At 45.1% G+C, this 14,372-nt stretch overlaps 1 protein-coding gene across 1 annotated transcript in view; it reads right to left on the bottom strand.

Annotated features, from left to right (window-relative positions):
* Positions 1–14,372, bottom strand: part of LOC6734351 (irregular chiasm C-roughest protein) — a 119,757-nt gene that overhangs the window by 31,760 nt on the left and 73,625 nt on the right. Inside the window, exon 3 of the mRNA XM_016167998.3 lies at positions 1,793–2,556. Coding sequence (XP_016027426.1) covers positions 1,793–2,556 — 764 coding nt within the window. The remainder of the gene's footprint in view (positions 1–1,792; positions 2,557–14,372) is intronic.

The following is a 14,372-nucleotide window of genomic DNA, read 5'->3' as shown; positions in this document are numbered from 1 at the left end:
GGGTTTGCGGGTTGTTGACCTTAAACGTGAGACCGGGGCCATAAATAAGCTTGCCAGCGCCACAAAGTGTGCAACAAGGCGGCTGCTGCCATAAAACTCCTATTTCCGCTGACTCTGTTGCCTGGGCTAAGGTTTATGTCTGGCAATTGTCGCAGGGTGAAAAATATGGCACTATAAAGCCAACAAATTGCCTGAGAAGACAACGCGGTTAGGTATACCCTGTACGTTTGCCCCTAGCTAAGGATGTGACACATTTCTCGCCAAAAAAAAAAAGAAGGAAGATTATAATGCAAATGCAATCACAGCGCTGACGCGTCTGCGAATCCCGGGTTCAAACTGCTGACAGGCAATTTAGTGGCTTCCCACGGAATATGGCATGCAAATGCAAATATCAACAAGTAGGCAAACAATCGCAGCTTGCGGCTCCAACAATGTTAGCCAGTTTTGCCCACAAGTATGCAACTCTTCGCCACCAGACACGCGTCGAGTTGCTAGTTGCAGCATGCACGGTGCAGGATGCAGGATGCAGGATGCATGTTGCAAGTGCAGTGGCAATAGCAGCCAGTCAACTGCCACAGACAACAGCAGCAACACCAGCGGCAGCATCAACAACAAACAGCTCCGACACGAGCACAAAGTGGCATTGCTGTTGCTGCCGTGTTAGTTGCTACTATTATTTGCCCATCAACAACTTGGCCTGCCAGCTTGTTGTATTTACACCTGCCCAGGAGAGTACCTCGGTTATGGCCCACACATATTTGCACCTACCAACTTTGCCCTGCAAGTGTTCATGGCGTGCGGATCAGTGCTGTCGATTTGTGGAACTCGGAGTTGATCTGTTCCTTGTTCAATACTGGTTTGCCTTTAGGATTTTAGGGTTTATTTCAAACAAATGTTACATTTGTATCTACGTAAGCTATAAATTAATGAACAAAGGGTAGAATGAAACCTATATTCTATATTTGCTGATCCTTTGCCATACCATCTTAAACAATATCTGCCCGCAGCACTATTGAAGATACCACTTGTGTTACAACTATTTAAGGTCCTAACTCAGAAACTATATACTTACTAATATTGCTGTGCAAAAAGTGTATGGAAAACATTCTTAGCACTCGGGGAAACTGTTATAATTGGATTACGCCGAGAGGTTTGTGCAACTGTTTGCGTTTGCAATTACAACTCAATAACTTTCGGCTTTGCTGGCGGGTTAACTTTTACTTCGTGTTTTCAGTTTTGATTTTTTGTGTTTGTCAGAGAAAATTCCATTACACAGGCATCATTTGTAGCCAAGTTGTGGGCGTTCTGGCATGGTAAAAAGTCGTAATTAGAAGCCCTCGTAGCTGCATAATGAGGCAATCGAGCAAAAATGCGGCACTCGAAAGATGAGCTCTGTGTCGGGGCTTTTGACATCAGAAACTATCAAATAATAACGATTATCCTATTTGCATAATGCGGCAGTTAAGCGACAAAGGACCAGAGTCAGACACAGAGCAAAAGCCCTGCCACTCGAGACGTCTCGGCCAGAATAGGAATAAAGCCAGGAGGAGCCAGCCAGCCAGACAGCCAACCAGCCAACCAGCCAACCAGACAGACAGATAGACAGTGAGACAGACGGAGGGAAAAACAAAGAATAAAGACGGGAAGTGGGCAAAAGAATGCAGAAGGCTAAGAATGCAATTAAAGTCAGCGCAAGTTGGCAGCTTCTGACAGCTGAGAGGCTCTTCGCAGGAGCTTAAGCTGTAAACGAGGGGTAAACTCTTGGCAAGAACTGTCCCGATGCCCAACTCACCTGGCCGTTCTTGTACCACATGCTGGTGGCAATGTCCAGATCCACCTCGCACATCAGCTTGATCTCGGAGTGCTGCTCCGCATAGACCACCGACATTTCCTCCGCCTCGTAGGGATTCGGAGGCACTGGTCGCAGGGGCAGGACTCTGGGCTCCAGTGGACCGTCGTCCTCCTCCTCTTCTGCCTCCTCGCGGCTCTTGCGCGCGATTAGGTCACTGGTGCTGGTGCCACTATCAAACTCCTCCACATCGTCGATGATGATCACCGGCTCCTTGCGCTTTGGCTGCATATCCTCCGGCGCCAAATGGAGCGTGGATCGCGGCCTCTTCGCCTTGCTTTCATTGATGAGCGAGCTCCTGGTGGCCGAGGAGCTGGAACTAGTGGCCTGGACTGTGGTGGCCACCGCGGTGGAGCTGCTCGTGGAGCTGGGTGCCCGCAAAACCGAGTCCAGCTCATCCTCCTCCGTCTCGCGGCGCTGCCGTTGCCTGACCTCCTTGTGCTGCACAGCGCGGTGGGCTTGGTGATGTGGCTTCAGCTGCGTCCGCCACTTGGCCCACTTGGCCTTAGCCTTTTGGCAGTTTTTGGTGCATTTTGCCGGCTTACCGCCGCCATGGTGGTCAACTAACTCGTCGGCCGGCTCCGCTGATATGCTGGGCCAACTGTGACTGCTGGAGCTGCTCCTGCTGATGACTTCTCGACGCTCGGAGGGCTTTGGCTTCTGCACTGACTTGGCATTGATATTTTGTGGTTGTGTGTAGGTGGTACCTGCAATTGAAATGAAAGCAGATCGATGGGTTAGAAACACAGTGAAAAAATTGGAATATATGGTTTGCAAATTTTAGGAAATCCCTATCCTGGAGTAGTTTTTAATCTTTATTTTAGTATGAATAGTACTTTACACTATGACCAATGCAAGGTTCTTGAAAGTAGCATGTTTTGATATGACAATTAGTGAGCTATATCCTTGTGTCAACAGGCAGATGCAAATTATCCGGATTTGGTGACTGTGTACCTGTGTGCACTGGAATTCCTGGGTGCCAAAGGGCAGCCGGAGAAAAATGATTCAAGGACAACTTATGCCGAGTGGGAGTATCAATTACATTGGCTTGTCCCATGTAGAATGCATTCTGGGCTCATGCATTTATTTACGAATTTTCGCAGGACAAGCGGCCAGTAGCATTGATTGAAAAGTATGAGGAAGGATGGCCCCAGTATCCTTTCGAAATGTTTTCTCTATGCATGCAAATCCTGGCCTAATCTCCTGCACTTTCAAAGCTATTTTCATGCCTAGCTCTGTGCCCCCAGTTTGTTGCTCTTTGACAACTCTGCTTATTGTCTCCTTCAGATTCAGATTCAGATCCTGGTTCGGCTTTTCCGACCCCGCCTCCTGCCATTGTCGTTGTCTTTCTGCTGGCTGGCACTCCTGTTGTTGTTGATAAATTTACACAAGTGTATGACAAGCTTTCAAATGGTAATTAATATTCATCTGAGACGAGCAACGGAGTTGAAGGTGGAGCTCGGGTGTGGAAAACTCCCTTAAGCCGAGAGTATTCTGTGTTCCCGTTCCTGCATTTTGCGATCCGAAAGTCAACTGTAGCCGGCAGCTATCGGATACACTGAGAGCTCAAATGCCCATGCAATTCAATCCGAAACTTACACTTAATATATTCATTGTAGCTATTGCTGTTACAGAAAAGTAAGTGTTTAAAAGTATGCTACATTCCTTTAGTTACACGCCAAAGAGCGAATTTTTTTACACCATGCTTTCGGGCACCTCTGTAAAAAATGTAGGAAAAATGATTTTTTCTCCTCGTGTGAAAATGCGGAGCCAATGTCTGTGGCTAGCTGACAAAAGCAGATCTAGCCCCGGGAATTGTCTGTGAGCCCTTTCTTCGCCCCCTTTTTTCTGATCCCCCTTTTTGCGCCCCACTCCCATGCATTTCTCATTGTCTGGCTGGCGCTTTTGTCTCCAGCCCTTTTCTCGTTTGCTGGGCGTTACTCATCTCTAACTGGGCTGCCTTGTTGGCTTTGTGTTTGTAGCTAAATTAAAGTTGTCATTTTTCAAGTGAACGCACAAAAGTGTGCAATGCGCCTAATAAATTTCTGCCTGGCATATCCTGTTATTCGGCCGGCCGGCTCCCATGGGCATAACTAAGGGCGGCTCTGTGCGGGGTTAGTTATGTACTAGTCGTAACTCCCTCACAAACACACTCTCACACTCACACAGCCGCAGAGGAGCACACACATATGAGCGCTAAAATGTTTTCACAACAGCTTAAAAGTCGGCTACACTTTTGGCGAGGAGTGTGTGTGTGTTTGTTTGCATGGCAGCAGTAGTTGTTTGTGCTGTAACTTAAGTTGTAAATGAAGATTGCGTCGGAAATTGCACAGAACTGACGTTGGCTGGCTTCGTCTTCGGGCGCCGCCACGCCCACCGCTAAACGCCCACCGCCCACTAGATGTGCGTGCAAATTTAATGAAGCTGCCACACACACACACACTCGCACACCCACTCGTGCACTCACACTCTGGCAAACACTCGAGCATGCTCAAGCTTCCAGCTTTTCTGTGGCATACGCTGCACCGCATAAATTTCTGGGCAGGATGGGGGGGCTGGCGAAGTCTGGAGCACTTGGAGTGGGTTGTTTGACAGTTGATAAAACGCCGGTGCTTGACAACAATCAAACGTGCCTTCCACACTCTGCTCATTAGCCGCCCGAGGCTGTTTAATTTGGCATCGAAAACAAGTTTGCTAACTTTATCGGATCATAAAGAGCATACTTTTTGTTTTCCCATAACTTTTAAGCTATGCAAAGCAATAAATTAAACTAATATTCCTTGCATTTGATGCCCTCAAAGTGAATCCAAAACAGTTTATACTTTATTTACGCACCACACAATTTCCATTTCGATCGAATTGTGGTGGAATTGTGCAACCAATAGCGTACTTAAAAATGCACCCATAAATTAATTGCTTGCCTTGAGGCGATGTCAGCCGCTTAATTGCATTGTTTTTCAAACATTTTGCGGAATAATATTGGTTTTCGATTGCCCTCATAAATCAGGCTGTTTTACGCAATAATTGCAAATAATTTTGTGTAAAAATCGCTCCGCTTTCCAGGCCTTCGCACACATGACAATTATGGCAGTTCAATGGAGCATTACGTGCGGCCTTATCAATATGCAAAAAAAAGCCATGTACTTTTATGGACTGACAAAACGATGGAGCTATGAAGCGATGGAGCCATGCATCCATGGAGCTATGGAGCTACGCGCCTAAGGGCGGAACGGACAATCAAGCGCTGACATAATTACGCGTTCGTACATGGGTTCTATATGCATATATGTCGGTCCGATTACTGGCAGATCGGCGAGTGTGGATGCCTGTCACATTTTACTGGCAAAAATTTCATCGATTTTCCGCTTTTTCCCCGTCGCTCCCGCGCATTTTTTCCACGTTCGCCCAGGCAAACATGCAAATGACATCGAGTTGAGTTTCATTTTGTGGCAGTTGAGTTTTTTTGCACAATATCAACATTAATTTAATGCACTCCAATCCTCGTGTTTGTGTTGTCTTTAATAATATTATTTTTCTGTAAATGCCAATCGCGCCAGCAGGGCTAATTGAAAGGCAAAAGGGGGTTTACTTTGTAGAATCATAAGTTGGTCTATTGACGTTGGATGCATTGTCCCCAGTCCGTTTCTAATTAAGTCCTGCTCTCATTGCAAATGCCTATTTGCATTCCGAGTGTTTACTTTTTCTCCTGACTTAAGCACTGAAAACAACTAAAAGGTTGCTTTAAAGTGGGATACTCAGTTTGAACTTGCCAACACTATTATTGCTATCAACTTGTGAAAAGCCTTTAAAGTAGCTAATTGTTTTACCAATTGATAATTTATTACTAAAGGTAATGTGTTTTTTTCTCTCTGTAAGAATTTCCTTTCGACTTGGCTTACAACTTGCTAGGAATCACGGGCCAAACATTAAACAATAACTCGACGGGGCAGTCAATACCCTCAGCACAGCTTAAGTCGACTTGGTTCGCTTGCATTTTCCTCGGCTTTCCCTCCGTTTTCCCACATTTTCCGCCACTGTCAACAGAACGCCCCTCGTTATGCAACACATGTGCACATGTGCGTGAGTGTGTGTGTGTGTGTGCATGAGAGAGTGAGCCTTGCACAGAGCGTTGATTAGGTTAATGTCCTTAAGGCATAAGAACAGCTGGCAATCTGCCTTCTCCATGACCAGGAGCACCCCCTGCCCGCACCCTCAGCACGAATCCTGAGCAGCTTATGGCATTCCTAGCCCCACTCCGTGCGAGTGGTTGGGTGGCGCAGTGGTGCAGTGGTGCAGCTTGCACCTGGTGAGACCAAAGAGGCGACTCCTGCTTGCAGTCGCTTGCATCGTGCATTGTTTAAGTTCCACAACGTCGACAACTTTGCCAACCGCCACTTAATGCAAGCGCCGAGTTCACAGGCAGTGGTCCTCGGCACCAGCGGGATGGGGTTCTGGGCTGGGGGCGTGGCACGACTGCACTTTGCCTGGTATGCGGTGGCGGCTTTTGCGGCCAGCCAGCAAACAGCAGGGGCACAAGCATCGGAGGCAGTGGAGTCATCGGAGGCAGGATCGGTGGCAACTGAACGGGCGAGTACTGTGTGCTCTGCACACCCCCTCATTACTGCCATTGGCAACTAAAAGCCTTTTAATCGCTCCTGAACGGCCTCACAGAATTATTGTGCGAATCTAGATACTTATTCGATGCGAAGCTTCTTGTTGTCGAGAAATTAATTGACATTCTACCACATTTTGCTGGCTTCACTGAATTTTACGTGTTCCATGTTATTAACCAGAATTGCTGAGATAGCTCCTTGGCAGTCTGAATGGATCAATTTGGCACTTAATAATAATGCACGCTGGCATTAATTGGGAAACTGTGTCCTGGGAAGTCCTTGAAGAGCATTCATAGCCGGGCTTAGCTTTTATCCCAAGGAAGAAAGCGAGTCTGAAATAAATCCCAAAACATTTTGCCAGCTATTTTGGCTACGTGATGCTTTTTCCAGTCCCTTTTGACCAAGTGAATGGGTTGAGTAGTTGTGTAGTCAAGTTTTTTACGATTATGCATGCTGGAGGACTGACTCGTGCGACCTGCCACACAAGTATGTGGCTATTAGAGGGAACTGCCACTTTATTGCACTGGCGGCATGCAGCCTCATTACACAAACCCACACAGATGCACACTAGTACTCACACACACGCAAACGGAAGGCGAGGACAATGTCGGCGACATTTACACAATGTCAACTATGAAGGCAGCACGGCAAGGCGGTGCAGTTGCTATCCTTTTGGCCAGGTGCGTTGTCCTGCCTCGTCCTCTGCTCTGCAATTGTGTCAAATTAATTGTCAACTGTTGTCGCTCCGCTCTACTTTACTATCGCCCCGTCTCTCTCTCGACGGCATGTTGCCCTCTCTATCTAGCCGCCACACATGGACGGCCCGTGCTGCATGTTGTGTGCTTTGTGTGCCTGTCTCTGTCGTCTGTTTGATAAATTGCATTTAATGGCTGCCGCCAATTAAGAGCAATTTTTGCTGCCGTTGCTGCTCCGCATTTCTGTTTTTCCAGTCCAGTTTTTGCCAGTCCCGTCCAGCTTGTCCCCTTTTATTTTGCCCCTGTTTCGGTTCCAGTTCGGTTCCTGCTCGGCCGTTGCTTTCAATTTGGCCGGGTTGCAGTTTTAAAGTGACACCAGTATCCCAGCCACATCCTGGACTTGGCCTGCAGGCGTGCGGGCCTAATAGAAATTGATAGCTGCCTCAGGACCCGAGGATCTCCACAGCTCCACAAGCCCACTAACCCACCCACCCAGTTGACCACGTTCGCCGGCCATATTTCTCACTTCAGCACGCGCAGCATTACAAAAATTAGATAAAACATTACTGGTCCTGGTATATTAAATGCAAGAAACTCGTTGGTCGGGTCATTTACCGTCCATAAAAAAGAGAAAGAGCCCCTATCTGCCCGTTTCCGCGCGGCCTTTTGCCGCTCCTATTTCAGCCATCACGACTTCTCTCGTATTATTTATGTCGCCGGGCGACTCTGCCAAAAAGGTCGGCACTTTGTTCCTTCAGCCTTGGCGGGGCTTTATAGTTGGGGCATTTCTATTTTGGCATTTTCCGGGCACTGAAGCTCTTGGATGCCCTTTTTTTCTAAGCGGAATTCTAAATAATCAATTTATTGCTTTAGTCAGAGGAGCACAAAAATAATAGGAAAATTAAGTAAATAATTTGAAATAAGTTTGGTTTCACAAAAAGGATATCAATGCATTAGTTCTATTAAGAAAAATTATATCCTCAGTTACCTATTTAAAAGTTATTGATATAAAATTTAAATTTATTCATCTTCTTCAATGAATATTCCAAAAATTCTACGATTTGTTTAAAATGCTATACCATGTTCTGTTTTCATCAAATTTGTTATTTGGCGAAACACAGTGACTGCAGTCGGAGCATTCGCACATCCCGCCAGCGGAGACGATGTCCTGGCGCCACTCGCCGCTGCTGGTCATTAGGCGTAGCATACTTAGCGGCTACGTGCTGTGACCAGCGCCAACCGCAAATTAAGTATACGCCGCGTTGCGCCAGCGCCTCGAAGTGTTCTGCAGTTTCGCAGTGGCTGTGCAAACAAACGCTGAGACAACAAACAGCGAGTGGTGGCGCAGCTATTGGAGGAGGTCCGTCCGACCAAAAAAGCAGCAGCGGCGGGGCAGTCAAAATGCCAGCGATGTCCTGACGTTGTCTCTCTATGCGCGCAAGAAGTTCCATTTTGTTTGTGCCTCCTTTTGGCTGTTTGTTTGCTCACTCCGGGTCCTGCCACTCCGCCACCCTGCCACGTCCTGCCGCTTGTGCCCGCTGCCCTGAAAGAGCATGAATTAAGCGCCAAAAAATGTGCGCGGCACGTAAATAACTCCACACAGTCGCGTTTTCGGCGTTTTTTTTCGGAGCGAGGTGGCACGTGACCAAATTTCGATGGCAACTTTGTTTGGGGATGCGCTCCCGACTTTATCATGTTTTCATTTCGCGGCGTTGGCTTTTTAATTTGTGCACATTTAACGGCGGACAGACGGGGGCGGTGCGCATTTCCTATACTATTTCTTTTTTTTTTTGTACCTCCAGATGCGAGTGCAATTTTTTCTGTCAGTGCTTTTGTGCTATTCGTTTTGCAGGAGCAAATTAATGCAAATAAAACGGCGAGACGTGCAATAAAATGCTGTTGTTTTTGTTAATTTTAGTTATTGCACAAGTCTGCAGCATAATTTATTTACTTGGGCTTTGACTTTGGCGCTTTTGGTTTGCCGACTATTTTTTCACCGTTTCGCCGTAGCTGTTTTTATGTGGCGTTGGGAAATGCGCAATTAAAATGATAATTTTCCACAGTGGCACCAACACCAGGACCAACACCAACACCAACACCACCGCCACCAGAACCACTGTCAGTTTTTGGCTGCAACTGCATTTCGCACGTACAGTGAATTATAACCTGCCGCATAAAAGTATGCTATAATTTAGCGCTTAAATGATGCGTGCCAGAGAACTGCAGCCCGCCACTGGCACTCTACGTCCACCCGATAAACACTCGGTCTCTAGGCACCCCGTCTTTTTTGACACCCTACTTGCGGCAACAGAAAATATTCGGGTGTTTTACCAACGTTGTGTTTTTGTTACGAGTAAAAAAACCACCCGAGGCCTGCTGCGCAAGAGCCGTATGGGTGAGTGGACGCACAGTCAACGATCGGCCGCAGGTCATTTTTTGTACGCCTAAAATTTGTATGGGTGGAAGCGCGACGGGTATAAGAAATGAAGGGTAAAAGGGAATACCCAAGAAAAATTTCGTGCTCATGTCGGGTGCCACCCGTTTCGAATCATTGCCTTACTAATTTTTCACAAGTCGCTAGCTGAATACTCTAATGACAAATATTCTTGCATAAATTCATTTTTGAAATGAATTTTGTGACATTATGTACATAGATTCGGCTATTAGCATTATTACTATTACTATTATTTTTACTATAATTTACATTTAAATAATAAAAACGTTAATAATATATATAATATATAATAATATAGAATATAATATATATATATATAATAATTAAATTACATATATATATATATTTATAATATATAATATAATAAAATATAATATAATATATATAATTATAAAAAAATATAATAATAAGATGAAGGGCATATTTTACAAAGTATTCGACAAAGTCTAGAGCCACACCGAAAGAATAGTGTATAAACGTATGGAGTGTAAAACGTATGGAGTTACGCATCTTGTCTGTGACTCGACTATCTACAAGAGTAGATAGACTGATAGAGACTATCACCCGAATATTTTTAGAAACACCCGAGTATTTTTGGAAACACGCATGTGTTTAACGGTAAACCCACAAGTGTTTTTGTCACTCATCCCTTTTTAGGCATTTGTCTTTTTCTGACTGTTTGTCTTCTCTACCCTCCGTTATGGGTGCCGAGTATGATCGGTACCCGCGACGCAGGTCACCGTATTGATTCGGGTGCGGGCACAACGGGGTGTCTTGTCTACATGTGCAGATGTATACTGTGTGTTTGTAAGTACCCGCGATGTGCGTGGCGGGTAGCACCCGCACACAAAATTGTTGGGTGTGAGTCGAGTGGCTAAAAATGCCACCCTTGCAGTTCTCTGATGCGTGCTCGGGTGCTTCATAGCTATGCATAGTTGCCCGACCATAGTTGTTGCCGCACTTTCCCATTTCCCCTGCCGAAACCTGGTTGACTTTATTGCATTCCTAGCACCCGACCATTTTTTATGTGCTTTAATTAATTCGCCTGACCGCTGGCCCCGAAAGGGGGAGCAGGAGTAGAGCTAAGCTGGAGAAAACAAAAAGGCAAATCTTATTAACTTTGGCAGACGCCCCCGCCCACTGCTCCACTTGCACACAAATCCAATAAGACAGCTGGGGGAATGGGTCAGCTGGCAGAAAAAATTCGCATTCAATAAAAATCAATAATCAAAGGCGAGGGATGAGAATGTTAGCCTGATGAAGAAATAGCCGTAATGCTTTGCTTATTACCTTCCAATTCATTAAACGTGCCGTCAAGCCGACCGACCACTTGAATCCTTCTTTCGGCCGAAATTTCCCTCCCTCGAATGGTCAGCCCTTTTCACTTTCGCATCGATGTGGAAGTGAAAAAACGGCTAAGGTTTTTTTTTTTAGCTTTTCCTGAGTGATTGAGGAGCACTTTGTGCGTGTGTGTGCGAGTTTTGATTGTCTCTACGGTTCACTGATTTATTTTTGGTTCACAGGATCAAGGTAAGAACAATAGGGATTTTATACAGTCTTGGCAAATATTTTTTAACTAATGTGACAGCAAATTCAAGCTATTAGTTTCGAAAAATGAATAAATGGATTTTAATTAAAAGATAAATAATTTAATATTTTTATTGAGCCGTGAAACGATTGCCTCACGAGCTTAATGCTTTCTATTGTGCCAGCTAGTGTTGCTTATTTTCTGACCATGCCCTAAAGTTCCCATTTAAATCAATAAATCACTCGAGCTCCCAGTAATTCGTTAGCCCAAGCCCAAACACACATCCATTCAGAACTAAAACTAAGCACAGACAACAAAGCCCATGCAGACCCATCCAATTCCGATTTCACTGCCAGGCACATTCAATCATTTTTACACCCTCCAGAACAGGGTCCTATCAGGCGTAAATAATCAGGAACGTTGGCAAAATAATAAATACATGTGTGTGTGTGTGGGTATTTTGTCTGGCGCTTCCTTGGCTCCAATGGTTAGTTCTCTGCTGACCAATCAGTTGGCATTAATGGCCTGGCCCGGCGAGGCACTTAGACTCACTTGAAGTGGCATGAAAAATGATGCAGCCGATGGCCACAGTCCACCTTTTGCCTTCCTCAAGCAACAACATGAAAATAAATATTAAATAATCATTTATTTTCACAAAAAAAGCGGTGTACGGTTTATTTTTTCCATTTATTGTTTGCTTTTATGTTTGTTTGCCTTCACTTACGCACACACACCTCCCACGCCGTACAACGGTGCGTATGCGCGATATGCCATGAGAGGTGGAAACGCCTTCCTGCTTAACGCCTCAGTGCATTGGCTTTTGGTTGTGTTGTGGGGATTGAGGGTACGAATCGGTGGCCCAGGAACCAGGTCAGCCTATATGACCAGCGGCAAACTTAATGGTTTATTGTTCAAGGTGTTTAAGAGGCATTTATGCGATTTAATAAATAAAATATCAGCGTTTTGATCTCGCTGTATGTTATTGTTTTAATGTAAGGAATTTATTGATGGATATTTCCCCTTTAAATTCTAGCATTTGCCTGCCATTCTAGCATTGACTCTCATTCCAAACTATCTATTTGAAAGCAAAAAGCTGCAGCATCCCACAGCATTCCTCACTCTGTCACTCGAAGCCGCAAAATGCGGAAAATTGTGCTAAATGTTATGCGAAAATGCACAAATTACCGGCAAGGTGAGTGCTGGAGCCGAGCAGCACCGAAAAGTAGGTGCTCGACAAAATAAATTTTAATAAACAGAGCGCATACATCAAACGACAGACAAACGCACACAGCTGCACGCTGCCACACACACTTGTGCACGTAATTGGCGGCAAAACAATTAGTAGCATTTTGCAGTTTACAGTTGCTGCACACACCATATAACCCTCTAAAATATTTTACACCAAACTGCACGTGAGTATGCACTGCAAAATAGTGTGTAGTGTATGTTTTAAAATCTATAAAAAACATGGAATTTATATATACTATAAAATGGAGTGAGATCTACTTATTGCCCTACTTTATCACTGTTATAAAACCTTTGGTTATGTCCCAGCTTTATGCTTTATTTTCCAGTGTAGTAGCTGCAACAAAAGCTGACGAGCTGACTAAGTGGCAAATGTGATGAGCTTTTGGCCAGAAGCGCAGACAGACAGACAGTCTGAGCTGAAGAACAGGTGGCAGGTGAGCTGGTAAGAGCCCGAAAAGCGTTGAAACTTTTGACACACTTGGCAATTGAAATGCATTTGAAGAGCAAAAAAGACCGCCCACTTTCCGTAATAAATTACGGTAATTTAGGGGAAGCGAGAGATACATCGGCATTAGCATACGTGCGCATATTGTTAAAGAGCGAAACGAAACGAGTCGAGTCAAAGGAAGCTGGCAATATGTGTGTCGCAATTTCCGTTTGAAGTGCACTTCCTGTCAGCCTGCAAATGTCATGCTAAACTGTGAGTCGCAGGCACACTCGCAGGAAAAACCAACTTATAACTAAGAAAGTTATCGTAGCTTATTCTGAATTGGCATATTTTATGTTTAAGATGCCGGAAATGTATACACTTTTGGGATAGCATTTAAAGTTTACCTCAACCTCAACCATTCATATGATGGTATCTGGTTATTTTCAAAAGTGAATGGAACATTTTTTCTGAGTGCGTGAAGTTGCAGCTGCTCGTCAAGGTTGACTCGTTGATTGCCTGAACAAGTTCTGTTGAAAGGAAAGACTCAACTCAGCTCTGGCTTAATGGAAAAGTCACTGGGAAGAATGCTTACACGTGTGGCCCACTTATAAAGTCAACTGATTAAAGCTGGTGATATTCCAGCGCTTTAGAAAATCGATATAAATGTTCTGTCATAACCCATGGTAAAATAAATTTCAGAGTTTCCGCTTAATTTCGTGTGCTGGCATCCGTTCTCGGATTCAATTTTGTGGGGAAGTTGCAACAGCTGCTTGCAGTTGAAGAAAATCAAATTGAATAAAAAAGTTTCTCTCTGGCCAAGTGGCCCCTGCGGGCGGAAGTGCCAAGAGTCGGACCACATGGCGAATGCTTGATATTTCGCTTTCGCAAAGCGAGATGACAGGCAGCAACTGGCCACTTGAAGTGCAACTGTTGCACATCAAACAGCCATCAAAATGTGCAAACATGATGGAGAGACATCCAAGTGGACACGCCAGCAATGGCAACGGAAAGATACTAGAAACTAGATACAGATTGCAACTGCGGCTGCACTAGTCGAGATGTTTTTCCGTTTTTTTTTCTCCTTTTTTCGAAAAACTTTGAAAAGGTTGGCGGACTCTGTGCTCCGGCATATGAGGTATGTGTGTGAACCCCAGCACAATCAAGCACACAAACAGACCTCCAGTTCATATACGCCGTGCAGCCTGTCACTCACATTTGAAGTCCTCCCGACGTGGTCGAGATTCGCCGTGGGAAACAACTTGATCGGAACTCGGGGTCCTTGTGCTGACAAAGGACGAAAGGGGGTCACTGAAATTGATCAGCAGTGCCGACACTATTTGCCCACTTAACAGGCGTAGTTCCATTCTCCATCCTACGGCTTCATTGCACCTTCAGCCGAAGCCAATCTCATTTCCATTAAATTGGCCTGGCCTGGCCTGCGCACATGAATCTGCTCCGAATGCGAAAACATAATGGAAATAATTCGCCAAGGAAAGTAATAAAGTGTCAGCCTTGGAAGGGAGCCAAGCACACATATGTGCACAGGGAGAAATG

This window comes from Drosophila simulans, chromosome 2R (assembly GCF_016746395.2).
Source record: "Drosophila simulans strain w501 chromosome 2R, Prin_Dsim_3.1, whole genome shotgun sequence".
Taxonomy (NCBI): Eukaryota; Metazoa; Arthropoda; class Insecta; order Diptera; family Drosophilidae; genus Drosophila; species Drosophila simulans.
Note: the sequence above shows the minus strand (reverse complement) of the source record. Positions and strands in the feature narration are given on the sequence as shown.